Here is a 15,458-nt window from a genome sequence, read left to right on the forward strand (position 1 = left end):
GTTGCTATGTGCAAAACGATGGTTGCTATGTGTAGATATTTGAGAATTATATCAACAGGAAAAGCCAGTGGAACAGTAATATGCTTTTCCAATGTTTCACATCTCAACCTTGCTGCTCGACCAAAAATAAAGGGCACATCAAAGCCTCTCTCTCTCCGATTGCTTAAAACAATCAAAAACGCACGACACCAACACTTCACAAACACTGGTCTTATAATGTATGAGGGTGCAGGCTATGACAAAATGCAGTATGCAATGCAACACACTAAAGACCCTTTCACACATGCTGCATGTAAAATCTAGTTTTTTTTGCTTATTTCACACTGTATTGAATACCATTGATTAACCCCAATTCATTTAATTTCAAACCTTTATTTTAACTAGAAAAAAGTTACGGTTCCCCTCATTCGCAGCAATGTCGGGTATAACAAGAAATATTTTAAATAGATATTTAAATGATAATCGTCATACACAGGAGGAGATATTGTCTCTTTCTGCAGGACGCAATCTTTCAAAACTTTAAAATGCATTGTTGCATCTATATTTAGCACACATGATAGAATTTCAATAGAAAATAAACGAAAAAAAGTAATAACAGTACTCAGTATAGCAGTATAACAGTACTCAGTATAGCAGTATAACAGTACTCAGTATAACAGTACTCAGTATAGCAGTATAACATGCAAATAAAATACCATTACCACCAGACAGAAAAGGGCATTGTTTGACTCTGAGGGGAAAGGGCAGATGCTCAAGCACCCCTTGGGCCCTATGTGTGTGAAGAAAGACAACTATTGGAAGAGAGGACTAGAGAAAAAGGCTCTATTTAAACCATGAAACTGGTGTTTGAAGATGGGTGTCAGAAGTTCTTCTGATCCAGATCACATTAGTTGGATTGCTAGATGTGTTGTTAAGTATGTTGAGTTTTTAAGCAGATTTCTACACAATTTTAATCTTTAAATCTTGAGATTGTCTGAAGCTCATCCCATGCTGGTCACAGTGGTAGGGTTTCTCTCCTGTATGAATTCACTGTGAGAGTTTCTCTCCTGTATGAAGGTGCTGGTGTGTCTTTTAAATTGAATGAAATGTTTCCTCCACTGTCTTTAAGGCTTCTCTCCTGTATGAATGCGCTGGTGTATCTTTAAGTTTCCAGGGGTACTGAAGCTCTTCTGACACTGGTCACAGTGGTAAGGCTTCTCTCCTGTATGAGTGCGCTGGTGTGTCAGTAAGTTTCCAGACTGACTGAAGCCTTCCCCACACTGGTCACAGTGGTAAGGCTTCTCTCCTGTATGAATGCGCTGGTGTATCTTTAATTCTCCAGCAGTCCTGAAGCGCGATCCACACTGGTCACAGTAGTAAGGCTTCTCTCCTGTATGAATGCGCTGGTGTCTCTGTAAGATTCCAGACTGTCTGAAGTCTTCCCCACACTGGTCACAGTGGTACGGCTTCTCTCCTGTATGAATGCGCTGATGTATCTTTAATTTTCCAGGGGTAATGAAGCTCTTCTGACACTGGTCACAGTGGTACGGCTTCTCTCCTGTATGAATGCGCTGGTGTCTCTTTAAGTTTCCAGAGGTCCTGAAGCGCGATCCACACTGGTCACAGTAGTAAGGCTTCTCTCCTGTATGAATGCGCTGGTGTCTCTTTAAGTTTCCAAGGATCCTGAAGCTCTTCTCACACTGGTCACAGAAGTAACACTTCTGTCCTGTATGAATGCGCTGGTGTATCTTTAATTCTCCAAGAGTCCTGAAGCTCTTCTCACACTGGTCACAGTGGTAAGGCTTCTCTCCTGTATGAATGCGCTGGTGTTTCTTTAAGTCTCCAGAGGTCCTGAAGCGCGATCCACACTGGTCACAGTAGTAAGGCTTCTCTCCTGTATGAATGCGCTGGTGTTTCTTTAAGTCTCCAAGGGTCCTGCAGCTCTTCTCACACAGATCACAGTGGTAAGGCTTCTCTCCTGTATGAATGCGCTGGTGTATCTTTAAATCTCCAGAGGTCCTGAAGCGCGCTCCACATTGGTCACAGTAGTAAGGCTTCTCTCCTGTATGAATGCTCTGGTGAACCTTTAAGCCGTAATATCTACTGAAGCTCTTCTCACATTGGTCACAGTAGTAAGGCTTCTCTCCTGTATGAATACGCTGGTGTGTCTTTAAGTTGGACTTCTTGATGAAGCTCTTTCCACACTGGTTTGACTTGTTCATATCTCTGCTTGTCGTTGGGGAGCAATGCAGCAATTGTACCTGGAGAAGAGAGAAGTACACCAATGAAATCCATGTATTGATTAGCCTATTGATCAATAGTTTGTAATATGTGTATGAATTAAGATCACTTTTTTTCTGTTTCTTTCAAGTCTTATAGTATCCAGCATATTGCCACCCTCCCAGCACCAAGACAACTGTTGGCATTGCAGCCTTGATGCTGCTCGTTAATCCTGTTGTAGCCTATATTGTGAAGAGAGTGAATGTAATATTTAATTGTGAAGAGAATTACGTCGCTGCAGATGCTAGCAGTTAGCTGACCATTATTATAGTAAAATCACATGTTTACCTTCTTCATACTTTGTACCCTTTAACCTCCGTCGGACCGCTCAGGCTAAAGAGGTTAATTAACTAGAAGCAATTTTAAAGTAAAGTAAAATTAGGCATTAGGCATCTGTCACTCAAAGTGCTTATGGGCTTATGTCTTCAATAGACTCACAGGAATTGTGTAAAGTTGCCCAAATAGTGCTAGGAATAGCAATGCAGGTCCCCTTTAAACAACTCCCAATGTAATTTTCTTCCCCATCTTACCACTGACAATCTCTTGAGCGGGATTTCCAAGAGTCTTGTCTGTAGTTTAGCTCCACTCTTCTCTCCAAGCTCCTCATAACCTTGGATTACAAACCAGTCTGTGTCCTTCTCTGAAACAGAGAACCGTCGTATTTGTATTCGTTTATTAAAAATGATCCCATTAGCTGATGCCAATGGCACCAGCTAGTCTTCCTGGGGTCCGAAGTCCCACATATCCATATATACACATACAAATATACATATATACGCACACACATATACATACATACACACTATATACATACATACATATACACACACATATTCAGTATATAAACAAAACAACAACCTAACTTATTACAATCATACAAAAAAAGACATACAAAAAAACAATATTGCACATGAAAGATGAAGAGCTAATGCTTGCCTGTAAAGGGCAGCATTACCATCTTCAGCTTGTCACAGCTAAGAAAATAATAAGAACAAATAATTAAAAACAAAAATAAATAACCACCAATACTGCTCACTAGCCAAGTAATAACGCTAGTTAGCCAGCGCCAGCTAGGTACCAACGCCAGCTCACAGAACGATAGCCACGCTAGTTAGCCAGCGCCAGCTAGGTACTAACGCCAGCTCACAGAACGATAGCCACGCTAGTTAGCACCAGCTAGGTACTAACGCCAGCTCACAGAACGATAGCCACGCTAGTTAGCCAGCGACCAGCTAGGTACCAACGCCAGGTACCAACGCCAGCTCACAGAACAATAGCCACGCTAGTTAGCCAGCTAGGTACTAACGCCAGCTCACAGAACGATAGCCACGCTAGTTAGCCAGCCAGGTATCAACGCCAGCTCACAGAACGATAGCCACGCTAGTTAGCCAGCGCCAGCTAGGTACTAACGCCAGCTCACAGAACGATAGCCAAGCTAGTTAGCACCAGCTAGGTACTAACGCCAGCTCACAGAATGATAGCCACGCTAGTTAGCCAGCGCCAGCTAGGTACCAACTAGGGGTGCACCGATATATCGGTCGGGTATCGGTATCGGCCGATAAGTGCCTTGTTGACTGCTATCGGCCTATCGGCCGATAAGCTCAAATGTGCCGATAGCAGTCGCCGATAAATACCCATCAATTTGTGTAGCGTCAAAAGGCACAAAAAAAAATTCACTCGCGACCTACCTGCACAACGCCTGCCGTCCCCCACACACACACACAATCTACTGCATCAAAGTAACTACTTATGATTAACAAGGCATTCGTTTTGTGGCATTAGCGTTATATAGTTAGTGTTACACGGACAATAACATCAGCATATTATTATTACCCATAGCAGCAAGGCATTACTTCGAGTCCGTTCATTAGCTCGGTTCCATTCCGTTGCTCATTCCGTACCCAACTACACATTCTGCAATCTGTTAATAAAGTTTTCAACCAGACAAATGTATAGAAAGGCTTTGTTTTATTATAACATTTGTTGCAGTAAAATCATTATGTCTCATTTGGTCATGCGTGGAGCGCCGGTCGGCGGGCCGGGAGCTACGTTAAGTGTGTTCTGCAGTGCTCTCGCATTCGCAAACAGAACAATGGCGGCATGCCCGGAAGTAGAAACATTTATAAACGCTTGCCGATTGGTGGACAGCAGGAGGTGGGTGCTAGCGGTGTGGCGTAATTGGCCGAATCGACTGTCAATCAAAATGGTTCCATTGCATTGGTTGAAAGCTCTGGTTGAGAGAATAGTATCCCGCTGCAGGCCGCAAGAATGGTTCCATTGCATTGGTTGAAAGCTCTGGTTGAGAAAATAGTATCCCTCTGCAGGCCGCAAGACGATACTGGGAGAGAGATAGTGATACCATAAACATATTTCTTGACGTTTCCTTTTTTTAAGTAAGTAAAGAGGCCTACAAATACAAACACACATACAAATATACAGTAGTTTCATAAAAAAAAAAAAAAAATTAAAAAAATATTAATTTTTTTTTATTTATTTTTTTACAAATACTTATATACAAATATCGGTATCGGTATCGGTATCGGCCGATAGTGTTAGTTGAACAATCGGTATCGGTATCGGCGGCCAATTTTCATATCGGTGCATCCCTAGTACCAACGCCAGCTCACAGAACGATAGCCACGCTAGTTAGCCAGCTAGGTACTACCGCCAGCTCACAGAACGATAGCCACGCTAGTTAGCAAGCCAGGTACCAACGCCAGCTCACAGAACGATAGTCACGCTAGTTAGCCAGCGCCAGCTAGGTACAAACGCCAGCTCACAGAACGATAGCCACGCTAGTTAGCCAGCGCCAGCTATGCACCAACGCCAGCTCACAGAACGATAGCCACGCTAGTTAGCCAGCGCCAGCTAGGTACCAACGGCAGCTCACAGAACGATAGCCACGCTAGTTAGCCAGCGCCAGCTAGGTACCAACGCCAGCTCACAGAACGATAGCCACGCTAGTTAGCCAGCGCCAGCTAGGTACCAACGGCAGCTCACAGAACGATAGCCACGCTAGTTAGCAAGCCAGGTACCAACGCCAGCTCACAGAACGATAGTCATGCTAGTTAGCCAGCGCCAGTTAGGTACAAACGCCAGCTCACAGAACGATAGCCACGCTAGTTAGCCAGCGCCAGCTATGTACCAACGCCAGCTCACAGAACGATAGCCACGCTAGTTAGCCAGCGCCAGCTAGGTACCAACGCCAGCTTACAGAACGATAGCCACGCTAGTTAGCCAGCGCCAGCTAGGTACTAACACCAGCTCACAGAACAATAGCCACGCTAGTTAGCCAGCCAGGTACCAACGCCAGCTCACAGAACGATAGCCACGCTAGTTAGTCAGCGCCAGCTAGGTACTAACGCCAGCTCACAGAACAATAGCCACGCTAGTTAGCCAGCCAGGTACCAACGCCAGCTCACAGAACGATAGCCAGTTAGCCAGCACCTGCGAAATCGAATGCCAAACTGATGATATCAGGAGCCATCAGTAGCTAGATAACATTAGACAACGCTGCATGCATTAATAAACTAAAGTGAATAGTTCGTTGACTGGGTCATTTTGTTTAATGCTTCAGTTTTGTTGAAAGAGGAGCTCCAAGCTGCTCATACACTAGACTCTTGCCGTAATGGTTTGTTGACGTGGGTCTGTGAGGAGGAGGAGGGGCAAGTCGTGCACTACTGCAGCAGATTTAGGAGTCTGATCTGACGGTCACAGAGCTGAGGGAGCGCGCCCAGTTAGCTGTAGAAATCCATAGATTAGCCGCACCGTTATATAAGTCGCAGGGTCGAAAAATGGGGAAAATGGGGGGGGGGGGGGGAATCGGCTTATAGTCCTAAAATATCGGTATATAAAAACTCAGGCTTAGAGGCGTGGATGCTGTTATTGTAGAATGTGACTGTATTTAAGACAAGCCTTTTATTTACCGATAGCCATAAGAGTTCCCTATGCATACTGTTTATGTCCGTTGTTATGGGGCAATGTAAGACTAGTCTGGCAGCTCTGTTCTGGATAATTTGTAGTTTCCTCTGTGCACTGTCAGATGCAAAGGACCAAACAGGTGAGCAGTAGTCCAGGTGGCTTAAAATGAATGACTTAACGACCTGTCCCAGAATATGTGGTGGAACATAAGGACGGCATTTTCTTGCCATATAAATGCCATTACCCATTTTCTTAGCCACTGTGTCAATGTGCTCTACCCATGTCAGTCGACTATCTATTATGACTCCCAGTAATTTAACCTTATCAACCTGTTGTATGGGTTCACCAGACAAGTGCAGACTCAGTGTAGGATTGGCTAATAGTTTGTGACTGGTTCCTATGATAATTGATTTGGTCTGGTCTTTGAGATGTTTAATACCAGCTTATTTAGTTGTATCCAATTAGTTACTGCATATAACTCTGTAGATAAAACTTTGTGTAGATCACCACTAGTGTTTGCAGCATAATACAGTGTGGAATCGTCCGCGTACATTTGTATACTTGCTTTACACAAAGCAGATGGTAAGTCATTTGTGAATATAGAGTACAGGAGTGGTCCAAGACAGCTGCCCTGTGTCAAGCCACAATCTAGCCCTTTGCAGTTAGACACATGCTGCCATTGTAATACACTTTGTCTTCTAACATCTTGGAAATCTATGTTGAGGAAAATACTAAATCTATGTTGAGGAAAATACTAAATCGATGTTGAGGAAAATACTATATGTTGGGGAATACTATATCCATGTTGGAGAAAATACTACAGATGTAGTGAAGATGTCCCCGTTCTCTCAGTTAGTTTACTATGTGTACAGATGTAGTGAAGATGTCCCCATTCTCTCAGTTAGTTTACTATGTGTACAGATGTAGTGAAGATGTCCCCGTTCTCTCAGTTAGTTTACTATGTGTACAGATGTAGTGAAGATGTCCCCGTTCTCTCAGTTAGTTTACTATGTGTACAGATGTAGTGAAGATGTCCCCGTTCTCTCAGTTAGTTTACTATGTGTACAGATGTAGTGAAGAGGTCTCTGTTCTCTCAGTTAGTTTACTATGTGTACAGTACAGATGTAGTGAAGAGGTCTCTGTTCTCTCAGTTAGTTTACTATGTGTACAGATGTAGTGAAGATGTCTCTGTTCTCTCAGTTAGTTTACTATGTGCTGCAATCAAACTACAAAAAAGCAAGCTTACAGAAACAAGTATCTTATAATGATGTCACAATAATATTACTTAAGAGGGCTAGATGGTGTAGTGCAAGTAAGATGTTTATGGCTGAAGGACTTCCATCCCAAGCTGTCTTAAGAAATTGTATGTAGAAATGTATTTGCCGGGTAAATTACTGTAAATGAGATCATCTTGGTTTTGTCCTTCAATCCCAGGAAACACTGAGACAGTTGTCTTTATGTAAGACTCTGCATTTTCTTTTCTTATCTTTTAAACTACGTTTTTTATGGTGCTTTTATATGTAATTTATTCTATGTATCGTCTTTTATATGGACCCTGAGTCCGTAATCAAATGTAGATTGATTGATATCCATGAGGTGTTTAGGAATGATAGAAATTAAGAACAAAATTACTTTAAAGAATGTAAGGAATGTAAATTAAGTGGTAAAATGATCACCTCTGGCGAGCTCGTCTATGTCCAGCAGACCATCCTTGTTGCCACGGGTGATGGGAAGCGTGTGGACGTCTGGACAATCCATTAGGGGTTTCTCTAGACGTTGACACAAAGATGCCCAAAACAAAATTCATCATGGTGGGCACAGTGGATTATTTGCCAAAAAAACTAAAGGCTAACTTACAGCAGGTTAAGAGAAAAAGATACCTTTGTGTCATGGTTCATAATGTACCGACAATGGCCTACATCTGCCAAACTTTCTTCTAGTACTGTACTTGTGCTGTATAATGACAGCTAATCTAATCTAAGCCTCCTAGCTCTCCAAACCATGCAACATAAAGTATGTACTGATCACAGACAGGTAGGATAGTTCTATGTATTGATCACAGTGCTTTACAGCAAGTAGAGTGAAAATCTATTTATTGTGGTCCCTCGCCATAGCAGCTTCCAATAATAAAATACAATACATTTAGTATAGAAAAAAATAAGATGACTAAAATAAAGATGACTATATACAGTTCTAAAAAGTGTGCAGTGCAATACGATAATTTTAGCTTAGAATAAAATAAGATGACTAGAATAAAGAATACTATACAGTTCGAAAAGTGTGCAGTGCAGATCAGGATGTAGATATTCAAAAGATTTAGGTTGTACACATAAAACAGTTCAGTGGATAGTATAATGAGAAAAAGAATAGACCCACACACTTTCAAGATAGTTAAATCAAAACACTACACCATCCCCTTAATTTGGAATGATGTAAAAAAAAATGGACAAATCAATAAGACATTAACCTTTTTATTTTCCATTTAAAAACTAAATAGAATGCAGGTACAAAAATACAAACAAATCACACTACCTACTGTATAACCCTAATCCCCTCGCGCTATACATCCCAACCCCAGTCCACACCCTCATCCACCACCCAACCCCTCATCCACCACCACACTTCCCAGGCAACACTGAGTCATCAGCCCATATGTAGCCCTCTCCTCAGTTTCCTTAGAAACCTTTGCACATTGTTTCATAACAATTTACTCAAGCCTAGTAATAGACACAATATTTATGACACTGGGAATACATTCCCTGAGGTCCATAGATGTCCCTAGATACCAAGAACATGCAAATGGCCTTGTAGAAGTGGAGCAATCTTCCATTTACTTAGGTGTGTATTTTTAGGCGGATTTTCAGAGATTAAGAGGTAAAGAGGTTAAAATTGGATCGGATCTGATTGAGATTAAAGATTTTGAACTACTGGGCACTGAACATGGAGAGACCAATCGCAAATCAATCTGCACTTTCTCGGCCAAGCTATAGTAATTTTTCCCGCACCTACTCCCCAAACTCTGCATGCGCAGATTGATAAACCTAGACATCTGGACAATCCCGAGACTCCGTGGGCAATCTGCGCATGCGGATGGGGAGTAGGTGCTGAGAAAGTGACTATAGCTCGGCCGAGAAAGTTCCGATCGACTTGGGATTGGTCTCTCCATGTTCAGGAAACTCAAAGTAAACATAATTGTACTTACAGATGTTGTGGTGTCCACAGTCTGATGTCTGTTTCCACAAGAAGAAAGTCTTGGTCCAGTAGAGTTCTGCCACAGAGAGACTTCACACTGTAAACACACAAAGCGTTTGTTGAATAATCCAGGAATTTATGTGGAGTGTATCGAGGCTCGTGTTGATGACGTGTGTGGTGACGTTGAACCTCACGTGCCGGTCGTACCACGTGACTGATTCAGGACATTTGGCACGCGATTCAAGATATAAGGGGCAACGAAGCGCAATAGTCTCCTATGACTAGGGTTGGGTACCTTTCACATCTGAATCGATACCGGTACCCAAGGGTACCTTTTTTCTGTACTTTAGTCTCTAAAAATTATATCTATATACGAAGTGTTGTAAAAGAAAAAATCCAAACTTCAAATAATTTATTATCATTATTATTTATTTAGAACAATTTGTATAGATATAATATTGCAGCGAGCGTTGTCTGCATCTAGCTTTGTAAAGTGTAACAACACTTTTTCGGCTTGCCATTGCCCCGACTGCTTTGTTGTTGAATCAAGTCAAATTCTAGGTAAGTGCGTATTGTGCGTGTGAACGTGCGGCACACTTCATAGGTTTCATTTTGCGGTAAACGAAACGTTGACATCATCAGACTTTTAAAAAATTTATTTGGCACCAGCGGTTCTCACGTGAATCGGTCGGTGCCCTTCATTCGGTTCGGTACCCATCCCTACCTATGACCTCACATTGTGTTGACTTAGGCATTTATTGCGCGTTTGTTTGCTATCTGTTCAACTAACTGAGCTGATCTCTCTCCTAAGTATTCACATAGTAATAACTAACTGAGCTGATCTCTCTCCTAAGTATGCACATAGTAATAACTAACCGAGCTGATCTCTCTCCTAAGTATGCACATAGTAATATTAATTAATGTGACAACACAGCATATCCCTTGTTGTAATTTCTGTTACTTTAAAAAGTGAAGTGTCTGTTGTGTTCAAAATAACTTGGATACAACAATAACACCTCACCGATGCTGAGGCATTAAAGAGCCTTGCATGAGAACAAGGAGACCAACCAAGGTGGACCCAGCTCAGGTAAGCCATTTTAGGATGCAAATGTAACCTGTGTGTTACATCTGCGTTGTCTCCGACTCAGCTTCTTCCCCCAGGCCATCAGAACACTGAACTCTCCACTCACAAACACACATGAGAACACACACACGCGCGGCAACCGCTAAAAAAAATCACTGTTTACTAGTGTATATAAGAACCAGTTTCTCAGGAACCTAGCATGTCTTTTTTCTATCATGCATATCTTGTGTCTTATCTATTTTATTTTTTCTATGCCTATTTTATTATTGTATTTTAGCATCAATTTTAGAGGACGATGATCTTGACCTGGACAGTAAAGCTGATAAGAGTCTACATTTCTGTGTTGATGATGCCATCCCCTGTAAAATTATTAAAACTTTCCCCAATGATAAACCTTGAGTATCTAGGGAGGTGAAAGCTGCAATTAACCGAAAGAAGAGGGCATTTCTTAGTGGTGATAGAGATATGATTAAACATAGGGCTGTCGCGATAACCGCATCACCGCAATCCTGCGGTGTGTCAAGTGACCCGTGGGATGTAGAACAGACAACTGCGACAACCGCGGGTAAAATAAAAAGGGGCGTCATCATTTTTTACTTCATTTAATGACGAGACGTCCGTTTTCCAGTAGCATGAGCTAACTTCACATTTCCATACAGTTTACAACTCACAGATGAAATCAGGATTTATTTTCATATCCCGGACTCGAGCCCCCAATGTATACCTTTTCCTGTATTAATCTGAACCACAGTAGAGTACAGGGGAGTAGGGATGCCCCCCGGACCCCGGTTTTGAACGGGAACCGGTACTATATTAGAAAATACCGGAGTATTTATAAGCTCCGACGTCCTCGGTACTGCTATCGATACTCTAGAGAAATTATTATTATTATTATTATTATTATTATTTAAAAGTTGCGAACGATCCTCTCTCTGTCTCTGCACGAGAAGCGAGCCGCAGCCAGCGAGTCAATTATTACACACACTCCTCGCGAGTCGCTCGCTAGTGCTACACATAGACATACGGGTACTACATACGGGTACTCCTTAATGAAAGCGCTGTCCCCGACGCCCCGTGCTATAGCGCGCTGCACACAGACAGCAGCTCTGCATGCACTGAGTCGTGATCATGGCGGATAGAGCGAAGCGTTCTAAAGTATGGATATACTTTACAAGGGTCAATGCCGACAATGCACGTTGCCACAAGTGCAACAAAACATTTGCCAGTAAGGGTGGCAATACGAGCAACCTATCAAAACATTTGTTGGCTAAACATGATATTAGTGTGCAGAAATGCACCGTATTCGACTGCCTTGCGCGCAGTGGTCCATCTGCATCCACGTCCACTGCAGCCGGTAAGCCAAGATACGGAGTTTCCTAGGCTAATAACGAATTATTACAAATAGGCTAATAAACAAAATAATTGTTTAGCTACAAATACTACAATCTAAAAACTTTTTATAGATCGTCAAGCTGAGGCGTCAGCCACCAATGTGTCCCAGGCCAGTGAGCCCAGGGCCACCACACATCCTCCCTCTACCTCCCTCCACTACCCAAAGTCCTTTCTCCCTAGCAGCTAGAGGAAGGATGACAGAGGATAGGGTGAACGAGTGTCACAGTTCTGTTAGCCTTTTGCATTTGTTGTTTATTATAAAAAGTCTATAATTCAGAGTCAGACACATTTAAAACATTGTTGCTGCTGTTGCTGAAGAAATTATATTCATTTATTATATTTATTTATAAAGTTATATAAAAGAACATTGCTGCTGCTGTTGCTGAAGAAATTATATTTATTTATAATACTTATTTATAAAGTATTAAGTTGTATAAATAATAAAGCAATGTCGATTCTGTTCTTAATTAATTGTCTTTTTTTTTTGCAAAAAAAATTATCAAAAAGAACCGATAAGAGTATCGATAAAATACCGAACCGTTAAGCAGTATCGATAAGAGTAGTAGTATCGATAAAATCCTAACGATACCCATCCCTACAGGGGAGTACACTCAGTTCCTTCCTTTGCTCAGAGAGCCCGTACTGAGTTGTACCCATTCTGCAATCTGTTAATAAAGTTTTCAATCAAACTCGATGCTGCTTAATAACAAGGAATTCATTACACAACTAGGGCTGACCTTCGAATTTTTTTTGGCAATCGAAGCTTCGGGGCCGAGCTTCGATTTAATTTTTTTTTTGTTGTATCTTATGTTGTGGGACTTGTACAGCACTTTGGTAAACTTTGTTGTTTTTAAATGTGCTCTATAAATAAAGTGGATTGGATTAATGAATTACCGTAAGTAGCCCCTTTCGTGACTGTGACGCAGCCAACACGGCTGTGTGATTTAATTCAAGGTGGATCGCTGTTGTCGTTTGAACAACTTCAGATTTCATGGGAACTACCAATCCCCCAAATCAAGAATGTTTAAGATGAATGAAGTATTTTTTATTTTGATTATTTGAAATATGGCCTGTGTAGACTAAACTATGCACAGAATTATGTCAGTCTACAAGGTCCGGATTCTACATGGTCCGGCAATGTAGACCTTGTAGACTCCACTACAGACCAATTATCAGTGAATGTTCATGCATTTTTAAGAAGGGCTACTTCCACAAAAAAACAAAGAACTCACCAAAACATCTCAGTAGCACCTTATCTAAATGTTCTATTTCATATATGGAGATTCATATTTATTTATGTATTGCATGCATTTCTACATTTTATTTCCTATTTTGTTTATTCATCCCAGTATCTTTCTTTCTTATGTTTGGAATTCTACAAGGCATTTACATTCACATTTACATTTAGTCATTTAGCTGACGCTTTTATCCAAAGCGACTTACAAGTTCTGTACGACAGAGTTGTATCCTTCCTGATGACCTATCAGCTGAGTAACAATATTCATCAAAGTGTTGCGTGTTAGAGTGTAGGTTAGTTTATTAGGACAAGTGCATGACAGTAAGGTTAGTTAGGGTTCGATTTATTTTATTTTATTTATTTTATTTTATTTCAGATAATGGTTGAAGAAGTGCGTCTTTAGTCGACGGCGAAAGATTGGACGGGATTCGGCTGTCCTAACTGGGGTGGGTAGTTCATTCCACCATTGTGGGGCAAGGACTGAGAATAGGCGTGTAGGTGGTGTATATGTGTTTGAGGATGATATCCTTCAAACAGGCAATAGTGATTATATAATTTGGGCAGTGCTGAGCTGGGTTCCTTTCCTCCAGTGTATTTGTCCCCCGGCCCCACCCAATGGCCCCATGCACACACACACACACACAGAAGTAAAATTAAAAAAGAAATTATATATATATATATATTTTTTTTTAAACTTTGATTTTTTTTTTAATGTTCGAAGCTTGTGCCATCGAACGAAGCTTCGAAGTATTTAAGACAGCCCTATACACAACTCAAAGAAGCTCTTACAGTATTCCTACGGGAGAATGCAAACTCGGTGCAGGACCCCAGAATAATATGGATGAATTTCCCCAAGGGGATCAATAAAGGAATATCTTATCTTATCTTATCTTATGTCGGTAAAGGGAACGATCAAGGATTTCACTGATAGCTTTTCCTCCAAAATGCGCAAGAATCGATGCTCAAAACTGGCTGAACTGGAAACGCTTTACTCAACGTTATTTAATTCTTTACAATACAACAACTCAACTCAACTAGAAAATCAAGTTAATGTACTAAAAAAAGAGATCAATGCCATATACAGACAACAATCGGAAATACAAATACGTAGCACAAGACAACAGCAGTACGCCCAAGGTTCTAAACCTAGTCACCTATTAGCCATGAGATTAAGAATTAATGCAAAATTTGCATTTATAACTACCATTAGAGCACAACAAGTACTTGTTACAGGCCCTGAAAAAATAAACGTGACATTCAAAGAATTCTACTCCAACTTATATAAATCAGAAACGACCTTTGATCAAAACAAAATGGACACATATCTTAATCAAATTATTCTCCCTAAACTTTCAGAGGATGACGCTAAACAGTTAGAAACACTGATCACACTAGAGGAACTCAAGAAGGCCATATCCGAAATGCAAAGTGGTAAGGCTCCTGGAAGAGACGGTATCCCACCAGAAATGTACCTCTCTTGTTGGGACATAATTGGACCCTTATTACTAAATATGATCTTATACTCAGTCAAGGAGGGGAACTTCCATAAGAACGACAATATTGCACTCATAACAGTCCTCCTCAAAAAAGACAAAGACCCCACCGAGTGCGGTAGTTACAGACCCTTAAGCCTCCTCGGAACCGATATCAAACTGTACTCTAAGGTATTAGCCATCAGATTACAAAAGCATATGACGTCTTTAGTTCATCCGGACCAAACTGGCTTCATAAGAGGCCGCCTGATCACCGATAACATAAGACGATTACTGCACGTACTAGATGCCGACAAGGACGACACCATACCTATAAAGGCGATGCTGTCCCTGGATGCAATGAAAGCTTTTGATAGGCTGGAATGGTCGTATCTATGGGCAGTATTAGAGAAGATGGGGTTAGGTAAAGGTTTCATTGATATGATTAAAGTAGTATACAAAGACCCATCGGCCATGATTACAACAGGTATAATCACCTCCGGAATCTTTCCGGTATCACGCTCAGCTTGACAGGGTTGCCCTCTTAGTCCCGGACTATTCAATCTATCATTAGAGCCTTTAGCACAATATATAAGACAATCCCAATCCATAGAACCAATCGTAATCAAGGGCACACAACATAAAATTAGTTTATATGCGGACGACGTAATACTGTTCATGCAAAACCCCAACACAACACTGCCTCATCTGCTCAAGTTGATTGAGAACTTTGGAGATTTATCGGGATTTAAGATAAATTGGCCGAAGTCGGCTTTCCTTCCACTTAACGCCCCTGCAAAAAAAGATATAACCCTCCCAGGAGAGATACCTATGGTAAAACACTTTAGATGTTTGGGAGTGGAAATATTCCCCACAATAAGACAAACGGTGAAGCACAATT

General features: G+C 41.3%; 1 protein-coding gene across 3 annotated transcripts in view; it reads right to left on the reverse strand.

Moving 5' to 3' along the window:
- Nucleotides 1-864: 864 nt before the first annotated feature.
- Nucleotides 865-15,458, reverse strand: part of LOC311247543 (uncharacterized protein) — a 90,935-nt gene continuing 76,341 nt past the window's right edge. For all 3 annotated transcript variants that reach the window (XM_084337903.1, XM_084337902.1, XM_084337904.1), the window contains 4 exons: nucleotides 9,383-9,469; nucleotides 7,857-7,949; nucleotides 2,790-2,899; nucleotides 865-2,240 (listed from right to left, as the gene is read on the reverse strand). In XM_084337903.1, coding sequence (XP_084194029.1) covers nucleotides 1,104-2,240; nucleotides 2,790-2,899; nucleotides 7,857-7,938 — 1,329 coding nt within the window. In that variant the 5' untranslated portion in view covers nucleotides 7,939-7,949; nucleotides 9,383-9,469 and the 3' untranslated portion in view covers nucleotides 865-1,103. The remainder of the gene's footprint in view (nucleotides 2,241-2,789; nucleotides 2,900-7,856; nucleotides 7,950-9,382; nucleotides 9,470-15,458) is intronic.

Source organism: Notolepis coatsorum (genome assembly GCF_963971535.1).
Source record: "Notolepis coatsorum genome assembly, chromosome: 2".
Classification (NCBI taxonomy): Eukaryota; Metazoa; Chordata; class Actinopteri; order Aulopiformes; family Paralepididae; genus Notolepis; species Notolepis coatsorum.